The 16,217-nt window shown below is 43.1% G+C and overlaps 1 protein-coding gene and 1 non-coding gene across 4 annotated transcripts in view; both read left to right on the top strand.

The window, feature by feature from the left end:
* The first annotated feature begins 2,099 nt into the window (after positions 1-2,099).
* Positions 2,100-16,217, top strand: part of thg1l (tRNA-histidine guanylyltransferase 1-like) — a 30,921-nt gene continuing 16,803 nt past the window's right edge. Inside the window, exons 1-3 of one of the 3 annotated variants that reach the window (XM_041193816.1) lie at positions 2,100-2,160; positions 9,982-10,130; positions 14,613-14,865. In XM_041193816.1, coding sequence (XP_041049750.1) covers positions 14,621-14,865 — 245 coding nt within the window. In that variant the 5' untranslated portion in view covers positions 2,100-2,160; positions 9,982-10,130; positions 14,613-14,620. Of the gene's footprint in view, positions 2,161-9,981; positions 10,169-14,612; positions 14,866-16,217 lie in introns of all 3 variants that reach the window. The other 2 variants (XM_041193815.1, XM_041193817.1) reach the window with 2 other exon arrangements.
* On the top strand, positions 13,904-14,022 carry LOC121281704. Its single transcript, XR_005943917.1, has one exon. It is a non-coding gene; the product is annotated as a 5S ribosomal RNA (ribosomal RNA).

The raw sequence follows: 16,217 nt of genomic DNA on the forward strand, positions 1-16,217 counted from the left end.
GGGAGGTTTGGGTCATTCTTGCGGACAGACCGCAGGTGTTCTGCAAAGCTGTCACCCAGTTTACGTTTGGTCTCTCCAATGTAGAGGAGACCACATTGGGAGCAACGAATGCAGTAGACTAAGTTGGGGGAAATGCAAGTGAAATGCTGCTTCACTTGAAAGGAGTGTTTGGGCCCTTGGACGGTGAGGAGAGAGGAAGTGAAGGGGCAGGTGTTGCATCTTTTGCGTGGGCATGGGGTGGTGCCATAGGAGGGGGTTGAGGAGTAGGGCGTAATGGAGGAGAGGACCAGGGTGTCTCGGAGGGAGCGATCCCTACGGAATGCCGATGGGGGGGGTGAAGGGAAGATATGTTTGGTGGTGGCATCATGCTGGAGTTGGCGGAAATGGGGGAGGATGATCCTTTGAATGCGGAGGCTGGTGGGGTGATAAGTGAGGACAATGGGGACCCTATCATGTTTCTGGGAGGGAGGAGAAGGCGTGAGGGCGGATGCGCGGGAGATGGGCCTGTCCTTGGCTTGCTGCATTGTTCCAGTGAAACCCAACGCAAACTGGAGGAACAACACCTCATCTTCCGACTAGGCACTTTACAGCCTTCCGGACTGAATATTGAACTCAACAACTTTAGGTCTTGAGCTCCCTCCCCCATCCCCACCCCCTTTCTGTTTCCCCCTTCCTTTTGTTTCTTTTCCAATAAATTATATAGATCTTTCTTTTCCCACCTATTTCCATTATTTTTAAATATTTTAAAATCTTTTATGCTCTCCCCACCCCCACTAGAGCTATACCTTGAGTGCCCTACCATCCATTCTTAATTAGCATATTCGTTTAGATAATATCACCAACTGTAACACCTATGTGTTCTTTTGTTCTATTGTTGGTGACGTCTTTTGATGATCTGCTTCTATCACTGCTTGTTTGTCCCTACAACCACACCAACCCCCTCCACTTCTCTCTCTCTCCGCACCCCCCCCACCCCCACCCCCCCCCACCCCCACACACCACACACACACACACACCTTAAACCAGCTTATATTTCAACTCTTTCCTGGACTGGAACTCAAGTTCTGTCGAAGGGTCATAAGGACTTGAAACGTCAACTCTTTTCTTCTCCGCCGATGCTGCCAGACCTGCTGAGTTTTTGCAGGTAATTCTGTTTTTGTTTTGGATTTCCAGCATCCGCAGTTTTTTCGTTTTTATTTTTTTGTTTTTATCTCAGCTGAACTAACTGTGAATGGCTTGTGAGAGCTGTGTATCTCTCTCTGTCACCGGGGGTTACAAAGTTAGGCATTCAGAAAATCAATCCTGGTCTGCTGAAATAAACCAGGCAATCTTCAGGTGTCAATACCTGCAGTGTCCAGTAAGGAAAGGTGCCATAAACTCTCTCCCAGCATCTGCTCTACTTATCAAGTCCATCTATGGAGAAAAACTCCAACTCTTCAATCGCAAGTCATTAATGCTGCTAAAACGAATCTCAAGGTTCAACCCCTAGACTTCAGAAAAAAGGAATACAAGCAACAGGATGCACCAATGGGCAGAAATATCCCCCCATCGGAAGGGCTGTGTGGGGACGGGCAGGGGTGGGTGCAAACCCATTTGGGGCCACACCGCCATTTTACGAAAAAGAGCACAGGCCCCGACTCAGGGAATCCCCTCCCTGTGTGGGCGTGGGGGGGGTGTTGCAATCCCTGAGTTGGGGTGCGAAAGAGCGCAGATTTGTTTAAGTTTCAAACGTCTAAATAAAGAAATTAAAACATGTCCCCTTATGAGACAGTGTCACATGAGCTGGGACATGTCAATGAATTTTAAAACATTTTTTAGTGAATTTTTAAACACTTCATGAAACCTCATCCCGCCCGTGGATGAGGTTCCATGAAAAATGCGAAGGCTGCCTGGGCTCTTCACCTGCCCTCCAACCTTAAGGTTGGACAGGAAGTTCATTTAATTATTTCAATTAGTTTTTAACAGGCCTTAATAGGCCTTTGACAGTTTGGCGGGCATGGAGCCGAGTCGGCTGCGCGCCCGCCAAACTGAAATCCTAAATGGCGTGCAGTGACGTCGGGACGCCTGCCTGACGTCACCACACATCATTTTACATGCCAGCAAGCGGCCCCACCCCGACTCGCCGACCCGAAAATTCTACCCCATATCTCACAGGGTCTGGTTGGTAATCTTGTCTTTAAGTATCTTTTTCCTTTATCCGCATTTTAATTCTTTGTATCTGTATTTTAGTTAATAACCTTATCACTTTTTCTTAAGTAATTTTCAGCAGAAGTTTGTAGTAAACTAACCATTATCTAGTTTAAGAATAACGCTTGGCTGCTGGGTTATTTTTAAATTGGATCACTCCCAGACTAAAAGGGGGCTACGTTCACACACACATAAATTCTGAGCTTATGGACCACTTTGAGGAAACACCATTTACATGGTCATGAAACGGAACTGGGAAAATATGTTAAAGGTAAAACAGTAGAGAAACAGTGGCAGACATTTAAGGAAATATTCAATTGGGAAAGAAAGACTCTGTGAGAAGGATGCATCATCCGTAGCTAACTAAGGGAGTTATAGATAGTATCAAATCGAAAGAAAAAGCACAATACAGTGAAAATTAGTGGTAGGTCAGAAGATTAGACAGATTTTAGAAATCAGCAAAGAATGGCGAAAGAAAGGAGGGAGAAATTAGAGTGTGAGAGAAAGCTAGCTAGCAATATGAAAACAGATAATATGAGTTTCTACAAGTATTTAAAAGGAAAAGAGCAATTAAAGTGAGCATTGATCCCTTTCAGGGTGAGACTGGAGAATTAATAACAGGAAACAACGAAATAGTGGAAGTGTTGAACAGGTATTTTGCATCTGTTTTCACTGCAGAAGACAGATAAAATACCAAGAACACTTGAAAATCAAGAGGCAAAAGGGAGGGAGGAACTTAAAATAATCACAATCTCAAGGGAAAAGGTACAGGGAAAACTATTAGAACTAGAAGTTAACACATCCCCTGAACCTGATGGCTTTCATCCTAGAGTCTTAAAAGAAGTGGGTGCAGAGATGGTAGATGCATTGGTTGTGATCTTCCAAAATTCCCTAGATTCTGGAAAGGAGGGAGCCAGAAAGCAGAAAACTACAGGCCGGGCGCACATCACCCTGGCCATGCTTTAATTGGTCCGCCCACATAAAATGACGGAGCGCTGCCGATCGCAGGCAGCAATCGGCCTCGCACCCGCTCCCGACCAGCCCGCCCAAGAGGGAATAAATTCTCCCCCTAGAATCATATATGCACTCTCTTTGAAAGTGTTGTCCAATATAGTCCCATTAACCACCTCTTTCTCCATAAGAGTAAAATGAGTCTTGAAATACATGCCTTTTGAATGTTCCTAATGTCTCTCATGGGGAACATGCTAGAATACGAAGTAACAGCAGGACATTTAGAAAATCAGGCAAAGTCAACATGGTTTTGTGAAAGGGAAAGTGTTTGACTAATTTATTACAATTCTATGATGGAGTAACAAGCAACATGGATGAAGGGAACCTGTAGATTTGGTGTACTTGGATTTACAAAAGGCATCCTATAAGGTACCATATCAAAAGTTCCTTCACAAAATAAGAGCTCATGGTGTAGGGGGTAACATATTAGCGTGGATAGAGGATTGGTTAGCTAACAAGAAGCAGAGAGTAGGGATAAATGGGTCTTTTCAGGTTGGGAAGCTGTATCTAGTGGAGTGCCACAGTGATCAGTATTGCGCCCTGAACAATTTACAATCTATATCAATGACTTGGATGAAGGATCTGAACATATGGTACCTAAATTTGTGGATGACATAGATAGGAAGGTATGTTGCTAAGGGGACATGAAGAGTTTACAGAGGGAATTAGATAGGTTAAATCAGTGGGCAAAAAATTTGGCAGATGGAGTATAATGTGGGGAGATGTGAATTTGTCCATCTTGGCAAAAAAAAATTGAAAAGCAGTATATTATTTGAATGGGGAGAGACCGCAGAACTCTACAGCACAGAGTGATAAGGGTGTCCTGGTACATGAGTCACAAAAAGTTAGTATGCAGGTGCAGCAAGTGGTTATGAAAGCAAAAGGAATGTTGTTGTTTATTGCAAGGGTAATGGAATATAAAATTCTGGAAGTTATGCTACATTTGTACAGGACACTGGTGAGATCACATTTGGAGTACTGTGTGCAGTTTTGCTCTCCATTTGAGAAAAGATATAATTGCATTAGAAGCAGTTCAGGGAATGTTTACTTGACTGAATATAGGGATGATTGGGTTATCTTATAAGGAAATGTTGAACAGGTTGTGCCTATATCCACTGGTTTTCAGGAGAATGAGGGGTGATCTAATTGAAACATATAAGATCCTGAGAAGACTTGACAGGCTGGATGCTGAGAGGATGTTTTCCCTTGTGGAGAAGTCTGGAACCGGGGTCACAGTTTACAAATTAGGGGTCTCCCATTTAAGACTGAGGTAAGGAGAATTTTTTTTCTCTCAGAGGGTGATTAGCCTGTGAAATTATCTTCTCCAGAGAGCAGTGAAGGCAGGATCATTGAATATGTTCAAGATTGAGTTGAATAGATCTTTGATAAAAAGGAAGCCAAGAGATATGGCGGGGGGGGGGGTGGCGCAGCAGATAGGGAGGTGAAATTGAGGCCACTGTAAGATTAGCCATGATCTTATCGAATGGCAGAGCAGACATGAGGGGCCACATGGTCTACCCCTGCTCCTAATTTTTGTGTTTGTGTGTGCTATGGATTTAAAATAATAGAGAACTCGATGATAAATGAGGACAATATTTTTCACACAGTGGATTCTTAGGATCTGGAATGCAGTACCTGAAAGGACGATGGCAGGGGATTTCTTAGGAACATTCAAAAAGCATGTATTCCAAGACTCATTTTACTCTTATGGAGAAAAAGGTGGTTAATGGGACTACATTGGACAACACTTTCAAAGAGAGTGCATATATGATTCTAGGGGGAGAATTTATTCCCTCTTGGGTGGGCTGGTCGGGAACGGGTGCGAGGCCAATTGCCGCCTGCGATCGGCTGCACACCACCATTTGATGTGGGCGGACCAATTAAAGCTTGCCCAGGGTGATGTGCGCCTGGTCGCGTTCAATGCTACCTGTGTGGGTGAGGGCAAGAGGGAGAGTCGGGCCTGCGCTCTTTCGAGCATGTGCACGAAAGGGCGCAGAAATCTGTGCCTCAGGGAGATTAATTTCATAATGACACATTGAGAAAAAGAAAAAATAAAATTATTCAGAAGTCCCCTCATGTGACAGTTTCACATGAGCTGGGCCATGTTAATGAATTTGCATGAAAATTTTTATTGAATCAATAAAACCTTTATGAAACCTCAAGACGCAGCCTGACAATTACATCAGTTAGTTTATTAATGACTTTAACAAGTCTTTGACAGTTCGGCAGGCGCGCAGCTGGTGCGCGCCTGCAGAACTAAAGTCCGGAATGGCGCGCGGTGATGTCGGGATGCACACCCAATGTCACTGCATGTCATCTTATGTGTCAATGTGCGGGGCCTGCCCCTGCATGCCGAACAGAAGATTCTGGCCTAGGTCTTTCTGAGCTCTCAAACAACTTCCAGGTACAATTTGTGAGGCACCTAACCTACTCACTGTTGCATACAGTGTCGTTCATTCTCTTGCCAAGGTGAGTATGGTGAAAAATCCTTGAACTGTCCTCAAATTAGCCACTTATTGATTATTTATCAGAATTTTTACAGGACAATGCCTTGCACAAGATTGCCTCATTACATGTTTATGTTATTTCTGTTTTTTGTACTTTTTTCTCTTTTATTTGATGAACAAAGCTGGACAGTGTTTATTTTGTCTTGTCTTCTGTGATTAGAATGTTGCTTCAGAATTTGTATAAGGCCAAGTTTTGTGGACTTTCAATGTTCTACCAATTATCCACCAGGCAGATTCCAATAAGTAGGCTGGGATTTTCCGGCCCACCTTGGCAGGACCAGCTGCGGGAGATTTGGTGACCCAGCTAAAAGTCCATTGACTGTCGGCATGACTGGACAATCCTAGTGGTGGGCAGGGCAGAAAATTCCATCCTTGGCATTTTGAATACTTTAGTTCTGCTATGGATCCTAAGCATATGGGTTTAACTATATTCTGAGGAGCAATGCTTTGGAAAGTTAACTTTGGTCTGTATATGATATAAATGAAAACAAATTACTATATGCACTAAACAGACTCCTGTTTTTCAAATGAAAGTTCCTCCAGATACCCCGTTTAAGAGCCACGGTCCCTCTAGGCCAATCTAGATCTACTTCTTGTACCAGTCTAGTCTCAGTGTATTGTGTTTTATTATTTGTCAGGAGCGTGATGAAATACTCTCCACTTGCCTGGATAGGCACAGCTCCACCAACACTCAAGCTGACACCATCAAAGACAGAGCAGCCTGCTTGATCAACATCCCATCCACTACCTTAAACATTCACTCTCTCCATCACCAATGCACAGTGGCAGCTGTGTATACCATCTACAAGATGCACTGCAGCAGCTCGTCGCACCTCTGTTGACTTCACCTTCCAAACCCATGACCTCTACCACCTAGAAGGATAAGGACAGCAGATGCAAGGGAACACCACCACCTGCAAATCCCTCTTCAAGTTATTCACCATCCTGACAGGTTTGATAACAAGCCTAATTCACCCTGAATTGTTCATTTAAATATGGCAGGCAGGCTGCTGATTTTGGCACCTGCCCACTCACCCCACCATATTATGGGGGTGAGCTTGGCATGGATGGGAAGATGATGGAATGGCAGCCATGCCATTTTATGAGTCCCCTCACTGCAGGAAATATACCTGCCGGGAGCATATAAAATTCAGCCCCAAGGTTGAGAATTTTATAATTGAGGCATTGCTTGACTGAGAGCCAATGTAGGTCAGCAAGTACAGAGGTGATGGGTGAACTGGATCTGGTGTTAGTAAGAACACCGGCAGCAGAGTTTTGGATGACTGCAAGTTTTCAGAGGACAGAATGTGGGAGGCTGGCCAGGAGCGCATTAGTAAAGGTAACAAAGGCAAGTATGGGGGTTTCAGTAGCTGAGGCTGGGGCAAAGTCTGCCAATGTTACAGAGGTGGAAATAGGCTGTCTTAGTGATGATGCAGATATGTGGTTGGAAACTCATCTCATGGTCAAATATAACACCAAGATCACAAAAAGTCCACTTCAGCCTCTGACAGTTGACCTGAGAGTTAGACAGCTAAAGAAAATTAGAAGCTTATAAATAGAATAGGAAGGATATACTGAGGATGCAGGATCTTCAATTAAAATAATAATATAGAAAACATGTCTGAAGGTAAGTTATAGCATTTTCTGATAATTTGCGGGTAATTTGTTTTTCCTTCTTATTCCAATAAATCTTTGTAATAAAGTTTTAAAAAGTAGGTGCATGTGCACAATACCTATCACCTGCTCAGGATACCCTAAGTCCTTCATGACCAATTACTGTGTGGTCTCTATTATGTGGGTAAATGTAGCAGCCATTTTGCACACAGCAAATTCCCAAACAGAGCAAGAGAGATGCACTAAAACTTGGGCAGCCACTGCAGAAGTGTAATGGTGAAAGGTCGTTAAGACTTTTCAGTCATAGTACATTGAGAGGCTGAAAAAATAGGCAAACCCCTCAGGCTGTATGCCTGACATAGAATGTATATTATGAATATCAAGAGTATTACAATTGTACAGAGGCACCTAAGAGTGAAACATCTATGGAGACAAGTTGAATTTTATTGCGTTTTCTGTCATTTTCAAGTTGAACTATTTTGTAATGTATTTTTACGAAGTTTTGAATAAGGTATATTCTTGGGGGAAAAAAGTTTCCATACAGAGTAAATGAGACAAACAAGCAGTAAGTTTGTTTTGATGATGCTGGCTGAAGGATGAACGTTGACTAGGAAAGCACAGAAATTTCCTGATCTTCAAGGAGCCAGAGAATCTTTTACATTTAAACAACTCATATGAAAGACAGCATATCCAACATCTCAGCATTCCATCAGTACTATACTGAAGTATCACCAGAGATTATGTGATCTCAAGTCCTGAGTTGAGCATCCAAATTGCTAACAGAGGCAAGACTATTACGATAAAGCAAAATCAACATGAACAGTTGCATCTCAATAATTTGGAAAAACAGCAGTGTGAAAGGCATTAGAAACCTCATTATGACCCAAAACCAATGAAAGTTGAGAAGTCATTTCAATTTTTAAATAGGCAAATTGTTAATTATACTACAATATAAAGCATGTAACTGTGCTTTTCCTTTAAGCATTTTGAAGAAGGTTACCTTGACAGTTTCTACGTGATGCAGTCCAAGTCTCATCTGCACCTTTTTTCCACACAAAATGTCAGAATGTCAGCAACATTAAATGCCCGATTGCCACACTGAAAGTCCCATTTCCTGGTAATCAAGTGCAGATTATCACTCAATAAATTTGCAATGCTTACATCACAATTGGTAATCCCTCAGTGAGCATGTCATCCCACATTAACTGCAGGGAGTGTCCTGACTGCCAATGCCTGCTAGGATACCCAAGCGCAGACCAAAAACACTGGAAGTGAAAAGTAGTAATACTGCCCGCATTGACAGAATTATACTAACTCAACCTGGGGTTCAGATTTTGGTTTGAAGCCACCTGAACTTGTTCTGTTGTTTTAAGATATTTGACAAGACTACACTTCAAGCACCAAAAGCAATGCATTAATCTTTCATTCCTACATCTCTGATTAAGAAATGCAACACATCACCTAATAGGTGAATCTTGGCAATGGTTTAATATTGGTAACACTTGTTCTCCCATAACAGCAATTGAAACACTGCACTCATTGTTGCTAATATTATTAGATGTTTACAACACAGCACAATGTTTCTTTTGTATTATACTCATCAGTCTCATGGCTAGGCTATTACTGTACCCAACATACAAGACCAAACTTCAGAGCCTCCCAACTAACCATCCACAGCTCATTTCAACCATATCCTCTGAAATGAATGGGGGAGGAAAGGGGAATCCCATATCTGCTGCTGGAGGAAGATAGCAGAGCACATCATCTACTCAAGGCTTTGAATAGTAATTGAATAGCAATTCTTCCAATTGAAATGCAAGACATAAAGAGGACACATTTGGTTAGATAGCAAGAAAAAGTGGTTTAAGAGAACGCATCAAGTTTTGGCAGCTTTTTAGTTGTCCCTCATTCAAGATGATGCCACCAAATATATTTACAAATTACTCTTCTTTTTCAATGCTATAAAGAAAAGTCCTGAATTTTCATTTGGGTGCCATTGGTTTTGGGTGCGATGCTTGAGGAATAATTCAATCTCATTTTTACCCTCCTTTCCTAAAAAGTTAATAACCCTTTGGTTATTTCACAAGTGTTTCCCAATGCCGTTTTTCACCTGCAGTCTCTCCTCTTTTGGCTCTCTGTTTACCTGGATTGCTTTATTCGGAGATGCCTCCATTGTGATCATTATTTTATTGTGATCTCAGTCAATGGGATCCTTCTTCACTCCACACTCACTGCCCTCACCCTTTTGTTGGGTTTGTTTCGTTGGTAACAAACGGATCGAACCTTTTTGAAAATCATTGGCCCGGCACGTGTCCCGGCGCCGCGTCACAATCGAGAGGGAGAGCGACGTCACCGCTGGGCGGGGCCAACAGGGAGAGGGCGGGGCCTGACGGGGAGACACTGGAGAGGGGCGGGGCCTGAGGAAAAGGGGCGGATACTCATGGGAGGGGCGCGGCCAGGTCTGTCAATCATCGTCTTGGTCTCCGAGATATACCACTATAGAAGGAGGGAGAGAAAAAATTTGCAAATGTGTGAAAGTACAAATTACTCATGGATAAGGGCAGCGAGGGAATTGATGACTAATTATATAAAGTAATAATTTTTATAATGCTGGTTAAATCTCCCACTTATTGATTTATTTTATTTTTTTGTTTGTTATGAGAGAGGTGAACCACCATCCTAACAGGAAGTGGTTCCGCTCGGAGTCTGAGCGCGTGGCCTGCGGTTCTGCGCAGCCTCAGAGCGGCCCACCCGGAACCAGACTGTGGGATGCGAGGGAAGCGTAACGGGTGCTTTCTAATCTTGGAGCAGGTTGGTTGATAGTCTGGAGCTGTTTACTGACAGAGAAGGTAAGAGCGCTTTGCCGAGTTGGCAGGTGAAGCCTTGTACAAGATGAGAGAAGGCGGTGCGGCCTCTCATCTCCCCGATGATGGAAGCCCGGGGTAGGGGGGAGCGACAAGCCCACAGACGGCAGGGCCGGTAAAGGGGGTCCCCCAGACGGCAGGGCCGGTAAAGGTGGGGTGGTGGCGGGTGAGCCTGGGGCTGTCCAGATGGGGGCATTGGCGCTGGGGGTGTTGATGGGAGGGTGGTGCTGCGGTGTTGAGGTGAAGGGAGTGGCGTCTGGGTCTGAGGCTGGGGCTGTCGAGGTTGGGGGGTGGGGGGGGGGGCTGTCGAGGTAGGGGTTGGAACTGGGGGGAGTGTCGAGGCGGGGGGTTGGTGAGGTGTGGGGGTGGCGTTGGGGCAATGGGTGCATGAGGGGATTGGGGATGATGGGGGGGAGAAGACGGGGCAATGGGTGCATGAAGGGAGTGGGGATGATGGGGATGGGGATGATGGGGGTGGGTGGGGGAAGAAGGCATTGGACCAGTGCTGAGGGCTGGGGAGATGTGGGTATGAAGAAATGACTTTCCTTCCCTTTTGGTGCTAGAGAAAGGAACACTACTTTTCAGGGATCCAGTTTGAGCAGCAAACACAGGGCAGGTTAGATACAGCATGATCCCTTGACACTGTCCTATCAATCCCTGGGCAGGTACAGCGCAGGTTAGTTACAGAGTAAAGCTCCAGCTACTTCTTCACCAGCAGTCTCAGCAGAATGCATTTATTTGGCAATTTTTCACATCCAACATCCAGTGCTCACTTCGTGATTCTACCCAATTTGTTTGAGGCTTACCAGTCAGTCCTAAGTGATGGCGTCTTTGCTGCAATTTGAGCAGAGCTTTCCTTCCATGTGGCTACTTGCACATTCTTCACCTTTGCTCCTCTGCTCTGCCTTTAATACTGTTTTAAAATGAGTATTACCTGATAATATTTGGCAGGAATGGGAAACAGTGGACTCTACCACCTGAAGTTGGATGATGTGCTGCTTGACATACTGAAGTTTATAACAATTGTAAAGTTCATAATACAGTAGAAAATCAAGCTGAATATAGAAATACAGAAATTATTTGTGAAAGGAATAGAAGGAATAGTTTAGTGCCTAATATAAAGGGGAACTCAAAATACTTATATAAATATGTAAATAATACAAAGGCATTTGAAGGAAGAATACAGCTGAGTAGGGACTGAAAAAGGAGATCTTCCTGTAGAGGCACAGGCCATAGCTGAGATATTAAATCATTGCTTGCATCTGCCTTCACTAGAGAAAAGGATACTGCCACGGTAGTAAAGCGGGTAGCAGTGACTTTTGGAAAGGGTAAAAATAAAGAGGAGGCCCTTAAAAGTAGTAAAAGTCACTTGGTCTGGATAGCATGCATCCTAGGTTACTGAGGGAACAAAGGGCAGAAATTGCAGAGGCTCTAGCCACAATTTTCCACTCCTTGGAAGGGGGGGGTAGTTCTAGCGTACAGGAGGATTGCAAACATTACACTCCCTGGTAACTACAGTCAGTTTAATGTCACTGATGGAGATTTGAGACAAAATAAATTGGCATTTGAGAAGCATGGGCTAATAAAATGAGAGTCTGCATGGATCTGTTAAAGGCAAATTATATTTGCTAGCTTGAGTGACTACTTTGAAATAATGGACGTGGTTGTTGAGGCTAGTGCGATTGAAATGTGTTTACGTTCTTTCGAAAGGCGTTAGACAAAACACCGTGCAGTAGACTTGTTAGCACATTGAATGCCTTGGGATGAAAGAAACTGGCTGCATTGATACAAAACTGGCTAAGGAATAAAAGTATGGTGAATGTTTGTTTTCTTTTCAGTTTGGAGGGACGGTAGGGGCTTAGTATTGTGACAACTGCACTTTTTCTATGAATGACTTGGATATATTGGGCAAAATTTCAAAGTTTGCAGGTAAAAATTTGGAAATGTTGTATGCAGTGAGTGGTAATGGACTTCAGAGGGACATATACTGGTGAATCAGACAGACATGTGCTTTGTATCATTCTATGGTTCTAACTCTTGGGCAGGCAAAGAGGGAAAACAAATTACAGTACAGTAGGATGCCTTCAGGCCCTGGTACACTCCCTCCTTTTTCCTCCAGATATTCTTATATTCCTCCTTTTCATATTTGTATGCCCTTCCCTTTCATATTTAATATAAAGTTTTTGCAACCACCTTCAGCCAGAAGTACCAAGTAGATGATCCTTCTGGGCCCCCCTCCTCAGTTCCCAGCATCACAGATGTTAGACTTCAGTCAATTCGATCCACTCCATGTGATCAAGAAAGGGCTGAAAGCACTGAACACACTAAAGGCTATGAGTCCTGACAGCATCCCAGCTATAGTATTGAAAACGTGCCCCAGAGCTAGCTGTGCCCCTAACCAAGCTGTTCTAGTACAGATACCACACTGGCAATTACCTGACAATGTGGAAAATTGCACTCAGTTTAAGATCCTTTCTCTCATTTTCCCCCATTGGTTCTTCCAGTTTACTGGCTGCACTTCTTTACTTCTCAAAGCCTATGTTTCTGCTACTCCTGGCTCTGCAAAACATGATGCTGGTCACCCCACCCTTCATTGGGAGTCCCAGTCTCTTGACTCCTAGTTCCCTGCACTTCCCTTTCTCTTCCTTTGCTCCCTAAGACGTTCCCAGACTCTGTCGCATTTGCACACCAACCCACCACCTTCCCCCTCCCACCCCAGTGAGATACCTTTGGATTTTGGATCCACTCCTCACCTGCCAAGTGCTGAGCCCCCCTATATCAGACACCATTCTGGATAACAGCATCCACCATTCCTGATCTCCAGCCTCCTCCTGGATACGCTCTGGTTCCAGCTCCCTACAGCATTAGTAGGATGATCTCAATGGATAGAGGGTACACAGACTGCAGCAGGAAGTTAATTCAATGACAGTTGCATATTATCTACTGATAGTGCCCTGGAGACCCAGGCCCCATCTTGTGGAAGTACCAGTCTGGTTTCTGTAGAATGGGGTGTTAGAACCATAGAAAAGTTATGGCACAGAAAGAGGCCATTCAGCCCATCATGTCTGTGCTGGCAGAAGAAACTAGCTGCCCGTTCTAATCCCACCTTCCAGCACCCAGTCTGTAGCCTTGCAGGTTACAGCACTTTAGGTGCAGATTAAATGAACTGAGGGTTTCTGGCTCAACCACCAAACTATGCAGCAAATTCTCTCTGCCACATGCTGGGCAAAGGCTTCTCTGTCTCTGGGACAAAACTAAGCTAGTATCCAGTCCTGGGGGGTGGTGGTTGGAGGGGTTGACTTTCCCTACACTTTGGATGTTGGCTGAAGTGGCCTCGTTACAGAAGAGCCATTGTTTTCATCTGTTGCCGCCTCGCGAGTACCTGCGTTTGAGGACTTTTTGAGAAATTTGAGGACTTTTCTGTCGTTTGTAATTTGCACAATTCAGAGGGCAGTTTGTATCCATCATAATGTAAAGTTGTCTGGGACTGTCAGTGTCATTTTTATAATTTTAGTTTTTTTTGGGTTTGTCTACAGGTTTTACTATACTCTTAGAAGCTCAAGGGTAATGCTTGTGGTTTGTTTCTGTGGGAGGCAGAGTGCTGAAAGAGGATAAGGTGGCTAAGGGATAAATAAATTCTTCTATGTTCTCTGAACTAATACATGGGGCTGAATGACAGTACCGCATGCCTTTAAGTAAAGTAATAGCCAGCTAGCAAATGCCTACGGCCACACTAGTCTGAAAACGCCTGATCTCGTCTGATCTCGGAAGCTAAGCAGACTCAGGCCTGGTTAGTACTTGGATGGGAGACTGCCTGGGAATACCAGGTGCAGTAGGCTTTTGCTGCCAGTAGAGGCTGCTCACAGCTCTGTATATTAACGCTGCTGTTAATCCATCACCAGTTTTGCTATTTACTAGAACTCATCCTCGCTTTCTTCTGCCTGTTTCTCTGCTGCACTTTCTCATGCTATTATGCAAAGGGATGGGGTTTGGGACAAGGTTTGGGAGAAAAGCAGAAGAAGAAAAAAAGCATGCAAAAAGAACTTACAAGGAGAGATTAGACATCAAGATACAGCAGCATGGGTCTAGGTTAACATTTCCTCTAACAACTTGTGTGCAGCCTATTGATTTGTGTGCTATAAATTTTTCTGCTTGGCAACTTGTGATTATCCTGTGTTGGAACTTGGAAGGAACATTGATCTAGACCCACATACCATAACTTTGTAGGTAAATATGTTGGTAAAATACTGACTGTGGCTTTCATACAGGTTGTTAAATGACTTGGGATTTTTGTTATTACGTTAATGATTTATAAATGTAGGTTGTATTTGTGACTGAATAAAAGATTGTGAAAACGACAGCGCCTTAAACCTTTGTGCACTCTAGAGTTTGGTAATGATATTAAGCATTATCCTCTTTACTTTTGCAGACCACCTGATGCTGTATGGGGCATATTTGAAACGACTTTTAAAAGCTGCTATTGCAGCTGGTCTTTCCAGATGCAATAGGAAAACAAGTGCAGTTGGATGTGGATTCCATTGGGTCATGCAACACATGCGTGCTCAAAGTCACAAAACTATGGCTAAAAGTAAATTTGAATATGTTCGCAACTTTGAAGCTGATGATACCTGTCTGCAAAATTGCTGGGTTGTGGTTCGACTGGATGGCCGGAATTTTCACAAGTGAGTGGAAAGCATAGTATCATACAATACATAATGATAAAATGTAGAAGAGTAAATGGTTGATTGTATCCTCAAAGCATTTTGAGGTATTTTATGCAGTCCCTAAATTTAAAATCCGTCTAAGTCTCTGCTGTTTGTATCTCAACTTGTACCAAGTCTGCTTCATCCATTATTTGCGTTCGCTGACCTACTTTGGCTCCTCATTCACCAACATAGGAACAAGAGTAGGCCATTCAACTCCTGGAGTCTGTTTCATTGTTTCGTTCTAGAATGGATGGTCTGCATCTTAACTCCACCCACTTGCCTTCACCCCATATCATTTAAAGCCCTTATGTACCAAAAATCTATCACTTTGTTTTCAAATTATTAATTGAGTTAGCTTTTTTATATAGGAGAGAGTTCCACATTTCTACCACACTTTGTGAAGTGTTTCCTAACATTTCTCCTAAATGGCTTGGTTCTGATTTTAAAGTTATGTGGCTTTGTCCTAGACTCCCCCGCCAGCAGAAAAAACTTCTTTACCTATGATTCCTTTCAAAGTTCCAAACATCTTAAATTAACTTGCCCCTTAATCTTCTATGTTCCAGGAAATACAGTCTTAATTTAAATAATCTCTCCTAATCTAACCATTGGAACCCTGATAATATTCTGGTGAATCTGCTGCACTTTTTCCAAGCCCAGTATATCCTTTCTGTGGCCTGGTAAGAGCTGTACACATTATTCCAGATGTGGTCTAACCAGAGTTTTGTATAACTATAGCAAAACTACTTTTATTATTCTAGGCCCCTTGTTATAAAGGCTATAATTCCATTAGCTTTTTTGATTATATTTTGTACCTGACTGCTACATTTTAGTAACCTGTTTACATCAACCTCTAAATCCCTTAGGACCTCCATTGTTCTAGATTTTCACCATTTAAATAATGCTCATGCTTTTTCATTTCTTTTGGTCCAAAATCAATGACTTCACACTCATCTGCATTGAAATCCATCTGTTACCATTCCATCCACTCGCTTTATAAATATCTTTGTAATTTTATGCCACCGTCTACACGAATTACTATACTGTCAATTTTTGTCATCGGCAAACTTGGATAATATAGCTCTCTATTGTCTTTTCTAAGCCATCAATAAATGTAGTGAATACATGAGTCATATCATAGATCCTTGTGGGACACAGCTAATAATTTCTTCCAATTCAAGTGCACGCCTATTGTCCCTACAATTGTCTATCACCTAACTGATCTCAAAACAACGTCAATAATATGCCTTCAATTTTATAAGCTTTAATTTTAGCTAAAAGTTTCTAATGTGGGACTTTATCAAATGCCTTGTGGAACCCCATAAACACTA

This window comes from Carcharodon carcharias, chromosome 8 (genome assembly GCF_017639515.1).
Source record: "Carcharodon carcharias isolate sCarCar2 chromosome 8, sCarCar2.pri, whole genome shotgun sequence".
Classification (NCBI taxonomy): Eukaryota; Metazoa; Chordata; class Chondrichthyes; order Lamniformes; family Lamnidae; genus Carcharodon; species Carcharodon carcharias.